This window comes from Sminthopsis crassicaudata, chromosome 3 (assembly GCF_048593235.1).
Source record: "Sminthopsis crassicaudata isolate SCR6 chromosome 3, ASM4859323v1, whole genome shotgun sequence".
Lineage (NCBI taxonomy): Eukaryota > Metazoa > Chordata > Mammalia > Dasyuromorphia > Dasyuridae > Sminthopsis > Sminthopsis crassicaudata.
The window spans coordinates 241,980,718-241,998,715 of record NC_133619.1 but is presented as its reverse complement, the minus strand read 5'-3'; the positions used below and the strand labels follow the sequence as shown (position 1 = coordinate 241,998,715).

General features: G+C 34.3%; 1 protein-coding gene across 3 annotated transcripts in view; it reads left to right on the top strand.

The window, feature by feature from the left end:
- Positions 1-17,998, top strand: part of LOC141561133 (regucalcin-like) — a 61,585-nt gene that overhangs the window by 37,305 nt on the left and 6,282 nt on the right. For 2 of the 3 annotated variants that reach the window (XM_074300274.1, XM_074300273.1), the window contains exons 2-5: positions 4,854-5,019; positions 12,592-12,774; positions 13,161-13,376; positions 16,721-16,852. In XM_074300274.1, coding sequence (XP_074156375.1) covers positions 4,857-5,019; positions 12,592-12,774; positions 13,161-13,376; positions 16,721-16,852 — 694 coding nt within the window. In that variant the 5' untranslated portion in view covers positions 4,854-4,856. Of the gene's footprint in view, positions 1-4,853; positions 5,020-12,078; positions 12,266-12,591; positions 12,775-13,160; positions 13,377-16,720; positions 16,853-17,998 lie in introns of those variants that run through there. The other variant, XM_074300275.1, reaches the window with a different exon arrangement.

Genomic DNA, 17,998 nt, shown 5'->3' with positions numbered 1-17,998 from the left:
AGGTTTGTTTACCCATATGCCAGTCCACACCCATATGAAAGAGAATGCTGAATGAGGACTTTCACTCCTTCAGTTGTGCTACATAAATTACCAGGCACTGTTTCCATTCAGTAATTTACTCCTTCGTTGCCAAATTCATAGCATAGGTGAACTACCAGCTTAACAAGAACAGAAGACACTATCTTTTCTAATTTTTAAAAATTATTCATAATTTTATGGACACTTCGGAGGCTACCATCTCAGCTCTTAGGCTATCTGCTTCTTCAAGTACCATATCCACTCTGTGGGCAGTTTTGCTAACTCACCATTACTTCTTTCTTTGAGTGACTTATATCATATTTGAATTAATGTGCTAGAAACTGTTTGGGGTTTTATTTTTTTTATTTATTTTGCTGAGGCAATTGAGGTTAAGTGACTTGCCCAGGGTCACACAGCTAAGAAGTATTAAATGTATGAGATCAAATTTGAACTTAGGCCCTCCTGACTTCAGGGCTGGTGCTCTATCCACTGTGCCACCTAGCTGTCCCAGGGGTGGGTTTGGTTTTTTTTTTAAACCTTTGGCATCTATTCTAATTCACTTTACTTTATACAGATCCTTGTTCCCTCTCACCACACAGCCTGCTTCTCATGCCAGAATAGCGTCAGAATAACTGTAAAGGTGCCTCAGGTCTTGATTGCTTTGTTATTTTGACTCTAAGCGGCCTTGTGGGAAAAGTTCCAGACTCATGATCAGCAGATCTCTATTCAAGTATTGACACTATTGTCCTGTTTGACTATGACTATGAAGATTATGTCCTCAATTATTTTCTGCCTGAGAGAAGGAAGATTCCAGTCAATAAATATTTATTAAATACTCCTTGTAAGTGCATTATTCTTCAAATGAAAGTCTTAAGAAGCTAGGGGATTTTTTTTCTTTTTTACATTTTTATGCAAACATTGGAAGTATCTTGTTTGCCATCACAGCAACAGCTTTATAGTTTTACTTGGTAAATTGGGCCCCTTAGGAATTCACTCGAGAACGACACAGAAGGAAGATTAATTTCACTTTTCAGAAAACACAAGATTAAGAATAAACTTAAAAATAAAAATAATACCCTTAAGCACAAAACTGAACACTCATTTTGATAATAAACTTTGACTTCAAAGAGATGAGAAAATGCATCTGTCTCCTTTGCTAGCAGAGGTGGAAGATATGGATATGGAATTCTACATATACAACGAGATTCAGTTGATATACAATTTTGCAGTTAATTTTGCTGCAATGACCTATTTTCCTCTTTTTTATCCATTGCTATAATGAATGGCTCTTTGTATGAGAGAATGTACTTGGAAATGATGGTCATATAAAAACAAAAGCTATCAATCAGATATAAATTGCTGATATCAAATATCTTTGGGTCCAACCGAAAATTATAAAAGTTTTAGAATCTTAGAGATGGAAAAGAATTAATTAATCTTCTGGTTTAACCATTTCATTTTACATACAAGGAAATTGAAGTTCAGAGATATTATGTGATGTGTCTAAGTTTATATGCCACTTTTTTAATGCAAAAATATGTCTCCCAAAGTATGGAAGCCACATTTTGGAGAACAGAGATCTTCATTGTTGTATATCTATTTTATTTGTTTAATGTTAAAGTGATATTTTTGAATGATTGAACCATTTGTAGTATAAATTTATCTCTCTTGGCAATATATAAGGCAGATGAATTTAAGAATAACCTTAAAATACTTTCTGAAACATAATGTTAGTAACTTGTATTATAGGGAAGGGAAAAGAATAAGCAAGTATATAGTGCCTACTATGTATAGACCCAGTGCTGAGTGCATTTACAAATATCCTTTCATTTGATCTTCACAAAAACTCTGCAAGGTATATGCAATCATTTTTCTCATTTTACACCAGAAGAAACTGAGGCAAACAGAGATTTGACCAAGGAAACACAGATATTAAATGTCTGAGGCTGAGTTGGAATTCAGGCCTTCCTGACTGCAGGCCCTGTACTCTATCCACTCCACCATTCAATTGCCAAACCAGACCAGATTGTTAGGAAGGGAGAATAATATGTAACAAAGCTGGAAAATTAGGTTGGAACTGGATTATAAAAAAGTTTTAAAAATCAAGCAGTAGTATATATTTTAACCTTGAGACAATAATAAAACATGAAATTATTGAATAGAATAATGATGTACTTGAGGCCAGTAGATAGAGGACTGGGCCTGGAGTCAAGAAGAATCATCTTCTTGAGTTCAAATTTGACCTCAGATACTTCCTATCTATGTGATCCTGAGCAAGTCACTTTTTGCTTCAGTTTCCTCATCTGTAAAATGAGCCAAAGAAGGAAATGGCAAGTCATTACAGTATTTTTGCCAAGAAAATCACAAATGGGGTCATTAAAAGTCAAAACAACTGAAAAACGAGTGAACAAGAAGTAACATAGTTGAAACTAAATTTAAGGAAAATCATTTTAACAGTTTATGTATGGAATGGATTGGAGTGGGGACAGACTTTAGGAATTAAAAGCTTAAAAAGTTAAATTAAATTAAAAATTAAAAAAAACTATAATAGTTCAGAGAAGATATTTATTTTCTAAGATATATGGGGAACTAATACAAATAGTTTTAAAAGTCATTCCATTATTCTCAAGAGAAAAAAAAGGAAGAGGAAGGGAATAGGAAAGGAGGCTAATAGATGTCAACCAATGTGGAAAGATGGATGGGTAGAAAGCTCATCCAATACTAGAGAGAGTGGTCAGGAATATAGTCTTCTAAGAGGAACTAAATTTTCATAAGTACAAAAATGAGTTTAAGATAAAGGGGAATTTTGTTCTCGAGGGCACAGTGGAAAAAGAGAGCTGAACAAGATAAGAAGACAGGTTGGGGACTTACATGAGAATGAAGAAAAGTGAAACCTCATTTATATCAACAACAAAACCCACCAATTACTTGTGATTTAACATTTCACAATCTCTTTTTGCCCAAGAAATTTTTATGTAACCTGGGTATATAGGTATATAAAATAGGCATACAAATCAAACATTTAGTGATGATAAATCATAATTTTGTGACTCCTATTACATGATCCTATATGAACCCACAGTTTAAGAAGCTTTTACAAAAGACAATTATAAAGTAAATAAGGATAGGGACCTGATCAATGATTACAAAGATGGTGTTTGTTGATCTTCAATTGTGCATGACTCTTCATGACTCCATTGGGGTATATTTGGTAAAGGTACTGACGAGAATTGCCATTTTTCTTCTCCAGCTCAGATGGATGAGGAAACTGAGACAATAGGATTAAGTGACTTGCCTAGAATCACACAGATAGTAAGTATCTGAGGCTGGATTTGAACTCAGATCTTCCAGACTCTGCCTAGTTCTCAATCCATTTGCATCATGGGAAACACATTCTCAATGTAGATTAGCACTTTTTTTTTTTTTTTTTTTCCCTGAGGCTGGGGTTAAGTGACTTGCCCAGGATCACACAGCTAGGAAGTGTTAAGTGTCTCAGACCAAATTTGAACTCGGGTCCTCCTGAATTCAAGGCTGGTGCTCTAAACACTGCACCACCTAGCTGCCCCCAGATTAGCACTTTTACTGCTATTTATGGGAGTAGAGAATTGCCTAGAGCATGGTATTATATGGTCAGTACATACCAGAGAAAAATTGCACCCAGGTTTTCCTGAATCTGCTCTCCTCTACAAAATGTTACCTCTTATAAAAATATAAAGCCTGAAATAAAGGCACACATAAATATTTGGAAAGGCAGTGTTCATAGTTCAGCTGCATTGCAATGACAATACTGCACAAATTAATTTACATAGCTAATATAGCCTCAGTTAAATACTAATGCTTTTTTTTTTTTTTTTTTAAAGAAAAATATAGACTTACACGCAACTAGATGGCAGAATGCATAGAATATCTGTCCTAGAGTCAGGAGGAGCTGAGTTCAAATCCAAACTTAGACACTTAAAATTTACTGGCTGTATGACTCTGGGCAAGCTACCTAACCCCAGTTGTATCACCAAAATAAAAAAATAAAATACAGAATTAAATAATGAAATTTATGAGGAAAAGAATATCAAAATAAAATTTTCAAGTCATTGAATGTTCCTGGGACTCAAGTTCCTTATTTGAAAAATGCAGTTGAACTAGATAATGTCTGAGGTACCTTCCAATTCATGAAATTTTAAACCGCAAAAAAAGAAAAATTTTAAGCTAATAAAACTATCTTAAGACATTTTACAAAATATCATCAACTGAGGAGCAAGATGGTACAATGAAAAGTTCACTAACTTGGAAGGGAGAACACCTAGATTCAGATCTCAATTCTAATACTACTTGTGTGATGTTTAGCAATTCATTTAATCTTCTTGGACCTCATTTTTTAACATCTGTAAAAATGATGGGAAGAAAGTTTGAATTATGTGGCCTTTAAAGGTCTTTTCATTTCTAGATCTTTAATTCTGTCTCATAATGTATATAATTTGTTTGTATGTATTCACATATTGTCTTCCTTATTAGATTGTGAGCTCTTTGAGGGCAGAGAATGACTTTTGCCTCTTTTTGTATCTCTGGAGCTTAGCATAATGCCTGGCATATAGTAGATGCTTAATACATGGTAATACATGGTTACTTACACAAACTGATTGTTTAATAATGAGATATATAATGTTCAATGAGTTCAGCTCCCTTCCCCAAATAGAATTTTCAGTGTGTTCCTTTAAAGAGTGTCCCATAAACAGATGGCTCAAATTTTCAGATGCAGTCTGTATAAAAGATAAAGGAAACCCCACCAACTATATGATTCAGTCATGGATTTACTGACATTTACTCACTTTCTTCCTCAGGCAATGGCTTCTATTAAGATAGAGACTGTTCTGAAGGAAAAGAACCGGATGGGAGAGTGTCCTGTGTGGGACGAAAAGACTGGTCACCTTGTTTTTGTGGATATCAATGCACAAAAAGTTTGCAGATGGAACCCAATCACTGGGGAAGTACAGAGTGTGACTTTGGGTAAGTAGGAGAAGCTGCTTATTGGAAAAACTTCCTACATGAAAAAAAGGGGCTTTCTTGATTTACTAATGTCCATGTATCCCTTTATTAGGGCAGAATAGTATATTGCAAACACAATACATGAGTGAAAGGGAAACAGAAAAGAAAAAGAAAGAAAGTTGTTGCTGGTAATATCAAGTTCAGATTGTTCTAACTTTTAGTATTTAAAAAAAATTCTTTTCAACAGTTTCCATAATCTGGCCTATGTGAACTAGTTGATCTTACTTCTTTATTATTCCCTGATTTGTACCTTTTTCCTTTAGTTAACCCAAAGATCTGGGTTCAAATCCTGCTTCAGATACTTGCTAGTTGTCTTAACTAGGAACAAAATGCTTCATCTCTTTCCATCTCAGTTTCCTCTTCTAAAAAGAGGAACAAGCAAAGTAAGTAGGAACAAACCTTAAAGTACCATCTTTATGTTATCTACAGATGATGATACTCATCCTAGCCATCCTGTCTTTGCTTATCATTCTCTTTTTCTAAAATATCCCTTTACCTCTCCCTTTTCAATTTCTCCCCAGTCTTCAAGGTCTGCCTCAAATCTCATTTCCTCCACAATGCCTTCCTTGATCACGCTAAGCCTATTGAATTGTTAAATCAAAAGAAAACAAACAAATAGCATTTTTAAGTGTTTATTAAGAACTTGTGGGAATCTAATGATAACAGTGAAGTAATCCTTACCTTCATAAAGTTTACATTCTTTCCCTCCCTCCCAATTTTTAAACATTTTTATCCCTTTCTCCCCTCTCCCCTGCCATGGTATGCAATCAGATATGTTATACATGTACAATTGTGTAAAACATTTCCATATTAGTCATATTGTACAAAAAAGACTTGAATAAAAAAATGAAAAATAGTATACTTCAGTCTGTATTCAATCAATTTTAGTTCTGTCTCTGAAGGCAGATAGTATGTTCATCATTAGAGCTTTGGAGTTATTTTGCTTTAGTAAAACTGAGACCCATTAAAAATCTTGGCTTTAAAAAGCCAAGGTCTCCCACTAGGGCCATCTCAAAATCACCCTGATTTATATCTTGCTATTGGACCTAGATGGTTCTATAGGAAAAAGTGAGACTGGTGACCTTGTATATCCCTCCCTCCCTCAAATCCAATTTGCTTGCATGTGAGGGCATCACCTCCTTGATGTCATGTCATCTTTGAGAACAAAGGACAAACAACAACAATCTGTTATTATATTGCCGAGAATAGCTAAGTCTCTTAATTGAACACTATTGCTATTACTGTGTGCAATGTTCTCCTGATTCTGTTCACTTCACTAAATATCAGTTCATATAAATCCTTCCAAGTTTTTCTGAAATCATCCTGCTTATCAATTCTTATAGCACAATAATATTCCATCACAATTACATACTGCAGCTTGTTTATTCCTCAATTGATGGAGATCTCTTTCATTTCTAATTTTTAGCCATCACAAAAAGAGCTGCTATAAATGGTTTTGTACAGAGAGGTTATTGTTTCTTTATTTGGATGTCTTTGGACCTCGCTATGGTATTGTTGAATCAAAGGATATGCACAATTTTATAGCTCTTTGAGGATATTTCAAATTGGAATGTACATTCTTCTATTTAATCCAAAGCATAGAAACTCCTGGAACAGAGTGTATCATTTTAGTCTTTGTATCATCAGAGTCTAGTACGATGTCTGGCACATAGTAAGTGCTTAATTAATACTGATTGCTTTATTAATTGATTCTAATCCAGGAGACAGCTATTACAGTTGCATATATAAAACACATACAAAGCAGATGCAAAGTAACCTTTAAGGGGACACTAACTCTTGAGAAGAGCAGAAAAGTCTTCAGGAAGATGACTTGAAATAAACTTCTAGCTCTCCTGTAAATTCGAAGAGCATCTCTAGTCTGTGTCACATAACTGAGCACTTAATTTTCTTTTATTTCTTTTTCATTTTAAAGTGTCCAATAATTTTATTTAAATTTATTTGATATTTTTATTTTCCCCCAGTTACATTTAAAACAATTTTTACATTTGTTTTTAAAACTGAGTTTTAGATTCTCTCCTTTATCCTCCCCATCCCCCATTAAGACAAAACATTTCCATAAAAGAAAATATAGATCTCCCCCCTAAAAAAAACCCTCAAGAAAAATAAAGTTAAGAGAGAAAGAGAAAGAGAGAGAAAGATAGAAAGAACTCAATCTATATTCAAACACAATCAATTTTTTCTCTGGATATGGATAGTATTTTTCATCATAAGTCCTTCAGAATGGACTTTGTATTGTGGATCATTGTGTTGCTGAGAATAGCGAAGTCATTCATAGCTGATCATCTGAGAATATTGCTATTACTTTGTACCCAGTACATTTCATTTTGAGCACTTAATTTTATAATATTCTGATTATATATTGTTCTCTAAATGCTCCCTTCTTGTTATTATCAGCATCTCTTCCTTTTTTTTTTTTTTTCCCTTTCTGTCCAGCTAGGGAGTCATACTCTTACATGTAGGTTCTCTGTGCAAAGGAATATAAATTTTTATCACATATTTCTCAAGGTAACTTGGGATTTGGGGATTCGATTTTTTTTCTTTTTCCCTATTTATTTGAGCTATTGATATTGTGCTTTAAAAAAAACTGGGACAATTAACTCTCATGTAGTTTTCATTTATGATTATTGAAATATGTCAGAAAAATCAGCTTTTGTTAAGATCCATTGTGATTCAAACAGTACTGCTTGACTATGCCATAAAGAAAGCATTAGCAAATATTGATGGTGAATTCTAGGTAGATTTCAAATCACTGTGGCTCTCCCTGATTGGCCAATAATAGATCCCAGTCTAAGCTTCATTTGCTCATTGTTTGGCTTCTTTCCTGGCCAGGACCTAGGAAAGACCTTAGGTTAAAAAAAATTAGGATCTCTCACTACATCTAGGGACATCTGGCCACTGGACCCCAGTAACTCTGAGAAAGTGGAGCTAGTAACTTTGCACAGTTTTGCTTCATTTAAATCCAATTCACTTGCAAGTCAAGACATCACTCTTCTAATATCATTGTTCCTCTTCAAGAATGAACAACTAACGACAGTAAGAGTACTACTCTCAACTAGATAGTAAGCCTCTTGAGGAGAAGGATTCTATCTTTTACTTTTGTATTATCACTGGCCAGTGTACCTACCCAGTAGATAACTTATTGGTTGAATGATCTTTTTTAGAAAATCATGAGGGTCTGCAACTTGAGTTCAAAACCTGCCTGAGCCACAAGCTGTGTGACTCTGAACAAGTCACTTAAGTTCTGTCTGCCTCAGTTTCTTCTGTAAAATGGGAATAATATTTTCCTCAAAATTGTGAGGATCAAATAATTTAATGTATGTAAAACACTTTGCAATCTTAAAGCTCTATATAAATGCTAATTTTTATTATTGGTGGTGTTGTGTTAGGTTAGCAAGTCTTGAATTTAAGGTAGACTTCAGCAGAGAGTTATTAGATTATTGTTTGTTGTACTGTAGGGTAACTTGTACTTTGAATGTAAGCTCCTTGGAAATGGGAATCCTATCCTTCATTGTACTTGAATCCTCAGAGGCTAGCATTAGTGTCTGGCACACCATAAAGGCTTAATAAATATTTGTTGATTGATTGACACTTGAAGGTAGCAAGGGACCAGAATTTTTGGGAAATACCTTGTGTCTCTTATATTGTAAGATTTTGTCCTATCAGCTTCATTAAGGTTGTATCAAAGAGTGATGGCAAAAACAAAACAAATTTATCATAAATGAAACTGAACAATTCATTGGTTAAAGAATCCTGAAGATAGTCTTTATATTTTGAAAGATTTGCAAGAAGTTTTCTTCTCCATAGGAAATGGGATCGATACAGAAAATACAAATAGCATCCAGAGAAAGAATTGATGTGTATGTATGTGTCTGTAAACACACACACACACACACACACACACACACAATTGGATACAAATATTTGTATCCAAAGGTAGCTATTTTTAGGATGGGATGGAAGGAGGACTAATAAAGTTACATGATAACTTTGTTATATATTTAAAGAGAATAGCAAGTTGAATATAATAAACCTGCACTTTCAAGTGCAATCCTCTTTTTTTTTTTCTATTCCACTTTGCTAAGAAAATGCTTCTTTTATTTTTTTGGGTTCAGAATTTTTTTTAAAAAGGAAATTAGAAAAAAATTTGAAAAATAAAATAGAGCTATTTTTTCTCTATTGACAATTAATTCAGAAGGCATCCTGTGAAAGAGGTGGATGACAACCAGTGTGGGGAAGTCTGTTATCTACCTGGCTTTGTTCTTTTAACCATTTTTAAAGACTATGTATTTAAATGAAGGAGAAGGCAAGAAGCAGGGAAGGATAGCTGATATACTGAATAATAGATTCAAGAACCTAGAGTTCTCAACAAGCCACAATATTGGCTGAAGATAGTAAGATAAAATTTAATAAGAATAAATGTAAAAATCCTATCCTTGGGCTTAAAAAAATAATCTATAAAGGAATGAAATCACAGGTGAATTTAACTTAACCAGGTTTAATTTATGCCTTAGAATAAATGTTGGGATAGGAGAGGTCTGTTCCCTCATAAGGTCTCAGTTATGCCTTCTTGTTATGAGCATGTTAAGAGCAATCTCTTTATAATATTGACAGACCATTGATATTCATTCTAGTCAAACTGAGAGAGATGAGAGATAGTTTAGTTGTTCTTTCTGACATTATTAGTGAGCTTATGACCCTGCTTTTGTTCATTTTGACTTTTTTTGATTCCTTCTCTTGCCTTCTGATGAGACTGAAAAAAAGTAAGTTACATGATAGTGAGATTACCTCCTTATGTAATCACACATACATGAATCCATTTCCAGAGTATTTTCCCTCCTGTTATCAGTTTTCCTGTCAACTAAGGCTTTGCCTATTTTTTGTTTTCTTCTATTTAAGTAAAAGTTTTGATATAAGGTGTTACTTAAAAGAAAACAAAACAAAAAAACAACAAAAAAAAAAACCCTCAACTTTACTTTTGATTGTTTCTATGGTAACCATTTCAGAGCCATATGTTTTCTAATACAAACTGCTTCTTTGAAAGAGGCATGAACCTTTTCCCAGCCACAACTATTTAAAGATACTGTACTATATGTTAAGATGGCTTAATGACTCAGTGTATAGAACACTGGAGTCAGGAAGATCTGAGTTCAAATTTAGCTTTGGTTATTTATTAATTATGTGTCCAGGGGCAAGTCAATTAACTTCTATTTGTCTTAATCCACTGGGGAACAAAATGGTAAACTATGCCAATATCTTTGTCAAGAAAATCCCATGGACAGTACATTCTGAAGGATCAGAAAGAGTTGGACATGACTGAACAACTATTTTTATAGGTGATTTCAGGGACTTTCTAGGATAATTGCTACATTATATGATTTTTATGCTTACCATAAAAAAATTACCATTTAGAAAGTAATTCTATTGTACAATATGAGTTTACTGTACACAAACACTGGGGAGTATGAGTACAAAGAGGTTTGTTTATATGGGAAATATGTTTTATATATTGCACATGTTTAACCTATATCAGATTGCTTACTTTCTTGGGGAGGTAGGTGGAAATGGAAGGAGGAAGAAAAATTTGGAACTCAAAATCTTATAAAACATCAATGTTGGAAATTGTTTTTATATGTAATTGAAAAAATAAAGTACTATTTACATTTCTTAAAAAATGAAAATGGTCAAAAAAAAGTTCAAATTAAAAATCTCCACAAAATTCTGCATCATGACATGGTAGAGAAAAAATTAATGGAATCTTAGGCTACATTAATAGGAATCTAACAATTAACAAACCACTCCTGGAGGAAGGGTTTAGGAGGCTGCATCTTCTCTCTTTTGGTGTCTCAGTCTCTCTGTTTCTGTTTCTTTCTTTTTCTCTTTCTGTCTCTCTTTATCTCCTCCCTCCCTAAGAGGACCCTCTCAATTTTGGACTAGTCACTTGGTTTGGATGAACTTTGGTATTAGAGGAGTCTGACTTCTAATGAGAGGGATTAGCCTCTTCTCACCCTAAGTGAAAATTACTTAAAAGTAGTTTTGGTTTCTATCTAAATTCTCCTCAAAGTGAAGAGTAGAAAACTATACAATGTGCAATATAAAGGTATAGGACAGGTATTTATTTCCTATACACACATACACAAATGTTCTAAATAAAAGATTTTCATCAGTTTACATTGACAAAACTTAATACAGGTTACAGTAATTTGTGATATTCTTACATTCAGCATATATTGATGGAAACTTAAACAAGCAATAGTACTAATTACTGTTATACTCTGCTGGAATATTGAAACTAAACATTGAAACAAGAAAGATTTTGTGGAACTGCAGAACAGGCATTGTTGAATTTCATCTAGGCTCTACAAGGCTCAAATAACTTCAAGTGTGTCTTCTGGGAAGACAGTACAGGGCTTGGGCTCAGCCTTTTGTAATGGTCATCTTGTCAAATGAAGAAATTCCCTTTACTTCTAGTCATCTTTGACTGATTGACCCTGGATTTAACCTTTTCAAATCACAAGACTGAACCATCTTAAGAACACCAATTGGTCTTTTATCAAATAAGCACAAAGTGAACAGGCAGACAAAAGTTTCGGGCTTAAGCTAACCTAGTTGAGTGCCCTGTTCTATCTCTCATTGCCATGTAGGAGTAGTAATAAAGGGAGTAGGTGGGTGGGAAAAGGTGACAGAACCAACTCCCTCCAACAAGAAGATTGAAGGGCTCTCTCGTGCTTTGTAGCAGAGAAGAGAAAAAAACAAATGAAGGTGGGTCCTTTCCTTTTAATGGTCCTCTGGCTCAGTGATTAATAAGAGATTGTTTCATCATGCCCAAAACAACCTTTAATGCTGAGTCACACATGACTAGCTAAGAGCAGTTTAGAATTTTGTAATTCCCGAGTAAACAAATGTGGTTGGCTGGAATCAGGCAGAGAAGCTAAATTCATATTCTGTGAAACTACTAGCTACAGAAACATAGTATTTGAAGAGAAGGAAATGATACACCCACTGTATCCTATTTTAATTAGACCATATCTGGAGCTTAGTATTCAACTGTGGGCATCACATTTTGCAAGGGACATTGACATCTAAAGAAATACAATCAAAAGGATGAGGAGACTTGGAACCATACAATGTAAAGATTTATTGATTGAACTAGAAATATTTAACTTGAAGAAAAGAAGATTAAGAAGAGGTAGGGGAGAATATAAATATTTGAATTTTTATTCAAATATTTTAAAGGATTATCATATGGAAAAGGGATCAGACTTTCTGCTTGACCTCAAAGGATAGGACCAAAGGGTGAAAGTTATAGGGAGATAGGTCTTTGGTTCAATGTAAGGAAAAGCTTCCCAAAAAATGGAATGGGTCCCCAATCTTAGAGGATTTTCAAGTGAAAGTTGTAGGTGAGTACTTGTTCCAGAATCATGTATAAGGGTTGGACCAGATGCCTTTTCAAAGCATTGCTTAACTAGGAGTGATTCCTATTCTTCACTATCTGCTCCTTTGTGTTTCTTGCAGATGCCCGTGTAGGATGTGTGGCCCTCAGAGAGTGTGGGGACTATGTTGTAGCCTTTGGAACCCAGTTTGGTCTCTTGAACTGGGAAAACCAATCAGTGACAACTGTTTCTCATGTTGAGCAGGATAAACCAAACAATAGGTTCAATGATGGCAAAGTGGACCCAGCTGGAAGATTTGTGGCTGGTAAGGATGGAAATAATTATAATGGCTTATATTAATACTGTTTCTTAAAATTGCCTCAGTGCTTGCTTCACAATGACCTTGTGAGATAGGTAGTGAATATATTATCCCTGTTCTACAGATGAGAAAACTGAGTCTTAGAATGATGAAGCAACTTGTTTTGAAAAAAAAAAAAAAATATGCTGAGCTTTGGGTATAAATCTGACAAAAATAATTTTGCTAAGTTTTATATTATTCCAAATTGAAATGTTTCTAGTTTAGAGACTAGTAAATGTCTAGGGCAAGATTTGAACCCAGGCTTCCTATTTTTTGTTTTTGATTCCATTACCTAGCACATAGTAAGTGATTAATAAAAGTTAATTGATTGTTTGATTGATTGATCCTTGTAGGTACAATGCCTGAAGAATCTAACTCAGGAGTATGGGAGAAACAACAAGGATCTCTCTATACTCTCTATTCAGATTGCTCTGTGGTGAAGCAATTGGACCAACTAGGCATCTCAAATGGATTGGACTGGTCTCTGGATCACCAAATATTCTACCACATTGATAGCCTGGAATATGCTGTGCATGCCTTTGACTATGACCTACAATCAGGGAAGATTGGTATGAATATGATCTTATAGTCTTTTTTATTTCAGTATTCCTGAATATACTGAATACTGAAAACCACTCTTATTAACCTAGTCGGAACAGGTGATATGAAAATGGACTTGTTCTCCAATGGTTCATTTAGGACAAATAATTCCTATGGATGCTAATGGATTTACAGAACTCATTTCTCTAAGAGGTTAATTCAAGAAAATAAATTTAAAATGGTTTTAACAAATTGGTGAATAGTGGAATTATGACAGACTATTAAAACAACCTGTCAAGACTCTAGGGTACACACATTAGCCTTGATGTAACATACAAATCTGGCCAAAGAATTATGAACAAATCGTGAAATAGGAGAATTTTTTTTTCATTTAATTAGATTTTTTTAATCAATAAAAATCCACCTTCTCTGTTTCCTACCTCCTCTTCAATTAAGAAAGAAAGTAAGGGGGCATCTAGGTGGCACAGTGGATAAAGCACCAGCTCTGAAGTCAGTAGGATCTGAGTTCAAATCTGATCTTAGATACTTAACACTTCCTAGCTGTGTGACCCTGAGCAAGTCACTTAACCCCAGCCTGGGGGGGGGGGGGGGAAGAGAAAAAACAAACAAACAAAAAAGAACTCTTGTTGTAATAAACATAGAGTCATTTATAAGTTCACTGTTTTAAAGCACTCTGTACCCTCAGTTCTCTTTTTCCTTTCCCCTAGTAAAACCTGCCCTTTGAAAAATCTTTTTTTAAAAACTCTTAGTATGAATTTGTCTATGTAACACTTGCTTTGGGGCTATTTTCATTTTTAGGCTTTTATTATAGAATTTTTAAGGAATTGTCCCCATTCCTTGAGTAGATAGGGGAAATAAATTAGGGCAGAGAAACCTTGCTGATAGCCATGAGATGGGCAGCTGCCTTCATTGCCAATGAGTAAGGCCATGCCCATCAAAAAGACCACAACTCTTTTGATGATAATGTTGCTTGGTGCTACTGTGATATACAGAGCCTTGGATTATCATGGTTCTGATCTGCTGTGGCAATGGTCGGATTGTAGAAAGAAGGTTAAATTTATAGTTTAAAAATCTGAGTTCAAGCTCTAGCTCTACGATTAACCAGCTATTTGAACTTAGTGAATCATTTTATATTTCTAGAAAATAATTTTTTAAATCTATAAAATCAGGATTGAACTAAATAGCTTATGAATTCAATTTTAGGGTTAAAATTCTGTGAGTCTATATGCTACTTAAATATCAAAGAACATTGCTTTGATGTATTGTTACAGAACTCATGATACTAGGGATCAATGATCATGCTTTTTTGAACAGTATTCTTTGACTCACTTTGTATTAGCTATTTTCTCTTCCTGGGTACACACTAAGTTATTGTATAATAGATGCTTGTTGATTTATTTAGAAAAAAATGATTGGGAGTAGTGCTATAATCTCTGTTTCTGGGGAGGTTGAGGTTGATGGGTCATGTGATCTTTGGAGTTTTGAATTATAGTGGGCTAAACCCGATTGAGTGTCCATACTAAATCTGGCACCAATATGGTAAGTCCCTGAGGGCTCATCCTCTAAGGAAAGTGAACAAATTCAAGCCATAAATTCAAAGTATGCTTGCTAAAGAGCCCTCAGATTAGGTATGTGGGTAGCTGTTAAACTTCTAGGCTAGATGAAGTAGAGAAGGGAGAGAAGGAAGAAAAGAAGGAAGGAAGGAAATAAGGGAGAAAGGAAGAAAGGAAGGGAAGGAGGGAGGAGAGAAGGAAAAGAGGAAGTAATAGGAAGGAAAGGAAAGAAGAAAGAAGAAAGAATAGAAGGAAAAATTGTCAATGAGTTAATCAGTAAGCATTTATTAGGTGCCTATTATGCATCAAGAAATATGCTAAGCTCTGGGGATACAGAAAAAAGACAAAAAAATAGATCCTGCCCCAATTGTATATCTCACAGTCTAATAAAGACAAAACACATAAGTAAAAAGTTAAACAACTATGCAAGATTTAAACAATAGTTCAACCTAACAATAAGAAAGATATCAGAGATGGATTTCATTCTTTATGCAATGGGGAGTCCATGAAGATTTTTGAACAGGGGATAACATGATCAAAGCTATGTCTTAGGAAAAAGATATGAATTAATTATTTCAGAAAAATAATAAATGAATTTATTAAATTTTATTATTTATTATTTATTTATTTTTATTATTTATTATTTATTAAATTTATTAAATGTTTACTATATTCATAATGCAATAATCTTTGGATGATATGCAGGATAGATTGCATAGGGCTAAAGATGGAGACAGGGAGATCAGTTTAAAGATTAGATTTTTAGGGGGTAGCTAGGTGGTGCAGTGGATAGAGTGCCAGCCTTGAATTCAGGAGGACCCCAGTTCAAATCTGGTCTCAGACACTTAACACTTCCTAGATGTGTGACCCTGGGCAAGTTACTTAATCACAGCCTCAGGGAAAAAAAAAAAAAGAGAGATAAGATTCTTAAAAATCTGATCTAGATGGTAGTAACAGAAATAAAAAAGAAAGATTTTATCAAAGAAGCTACAGGTGAAAGTGTGAAGAAGGAGAAATAAGAAATGACTGAGATTTCAAACAGCAGAGGCTGGGATAATGGTAGTATAGAAAAAGATGAAGGAACAAGAAAACAGAGCCAAACCTTTTGCTTTCAGCATTCAAACTGGTCTACCTTGAGGGTTTTAAATAATCATTCCTATCTCTCTGGCTTATTCCTCTACACAGATTCTGTCTCTGAGAAAATTATAACTTAACTCATTTTAGCTCTCCCTAGAGATATTAGACTCCATTCATTGTAAACAAATAGAGTCTTCCAATAACTATCAAAATATAGAATATTTATTCAGGAAAGTAATTTACATTGAAGAGGCTATAATTTCTGATCTTTAGTGAGGCAATGGAAATATATTTCACTTCCAAATGAGTTACCCCTCTTCTTCCAAAATGATTCAATATCAATCTCCTTAATAGACTCACAAAACCAAATGGAATAAGTCTCAATCATTTTAAAAGAACAAGTGAGGCATTATATACCAAGATAAGCTCCAAGTGGATGAATAATTTAGACATAAATGGTAACAGTGTAAGAAAATTAGAGGAACATGGAAGAAACTTAGAACACTGATGATCTGTGCTTGTAATCTTCAGTCTCCTAAGCTAATCAAATCTCAAGGATGGTATCCATACTTTTAAAGGAAAATCTAGCCTAATTTGTATGGAGATATGGGGATGACATTTAGGATATTTTCCCAAGATAGACTAGCTCACTTTTAAGTCCTTTTCCAATAATAAGATTTTATAAATCTATGATTTTATAAAATTCTCCATCCTTTTTATAGCTAATAGAAGGCTTCTCTATAAGCTGGAAGAGGAAGAAAGCATGCCTGATGGTATGTGCATCGACACTGAAGGAAAGCTGTGGGTAGCTTGCATTGATGGTGGAAGAATAATACGCTTGGACCCTGAGACAGGTAAAATACTGCAAACGAAATTCTGGAAGTTTTTGTCAGGTATGGGATTGCTTTTGGAATGGCATTTCCAGCTAGAAATACCATGTTAGTATGTTGACTTCAGAGAGACAGAAATAAGAGAATAGTCAGTGATTTATCAAATCATAATTGCCCTCACTAGTCTTACAGTCTTTCACTTTTTTTTTTAATAGAAATTATTCAAACCAGGTTATCTTTTTTATGGACCAATATTTCTCCTAAGTCACAAGCAATCAGAGAGACTTACATGAACTGATGCTAAGTGAAGTGAGTAGAACCAGGAGAACATTGTACACAGCAACAATAAGATTGTACAATGATCAATTCTGATGGACGGGAGTGGCTCTTTTCAACAGTAAGATGATTCAGGCCAGTCCCAATAGTTTTGTGATGAAGAGAGCCATCTGCACCTAGAAAGAGGATTATGGGGGTCACAAAATAGTATTTTCACCTTTTTAAAAATTGTTGTTTGCTTGCATTTTGTTTTCTTTCTAACTTTTTTTCTTTTTGATCTGATTTTTCTTGTGCAGCATGATAATTTTGGAAAGATGTATTGCATTTAGATGAGGGGTGGGGGAAGGGAAGGAAAACAATTTGAAACACAAGGTTTTGCACAGGTGAATGTTGAAAATTATCTATGCATATATATTAAAAATGAAAAGCTTTAATCAAAAGAAAAAAGAAATTATCTCAACTTTAAAAAAAAAGTCATGAGCAAAATGATTTTCACATAAAGCTAATCAGATTTTAAATTCACTATAAGATGTAGCTCTCTTTTCATATCTTCAACAAATATTTATTGAACATCTATTGTTTGCAAAGTATAATAACAATAAATAGGGGCATATGGAGTATTCAGACAGGAATAATATCTCTGATGCTGAGGTCTTTTTAGGGCTGTTCATTCATTTTTGGTGTCTACTTGGCACTTAATTCTCACCTGTGACTCCAAGAAACTATAGTATGTGCAGCAGCCATACGCAAACAAAACTTTGACAAGTCTCAAAACTATGGATGAGTTAGGATGTGAGTTAGTTGGGATGTCTACTGCAAGCATGTGAAGATTTCCTCCAAAAGAATAGGCAGATGAGAACAATTTATTCCAACATCCGTGAAAGTGGCAGAAGC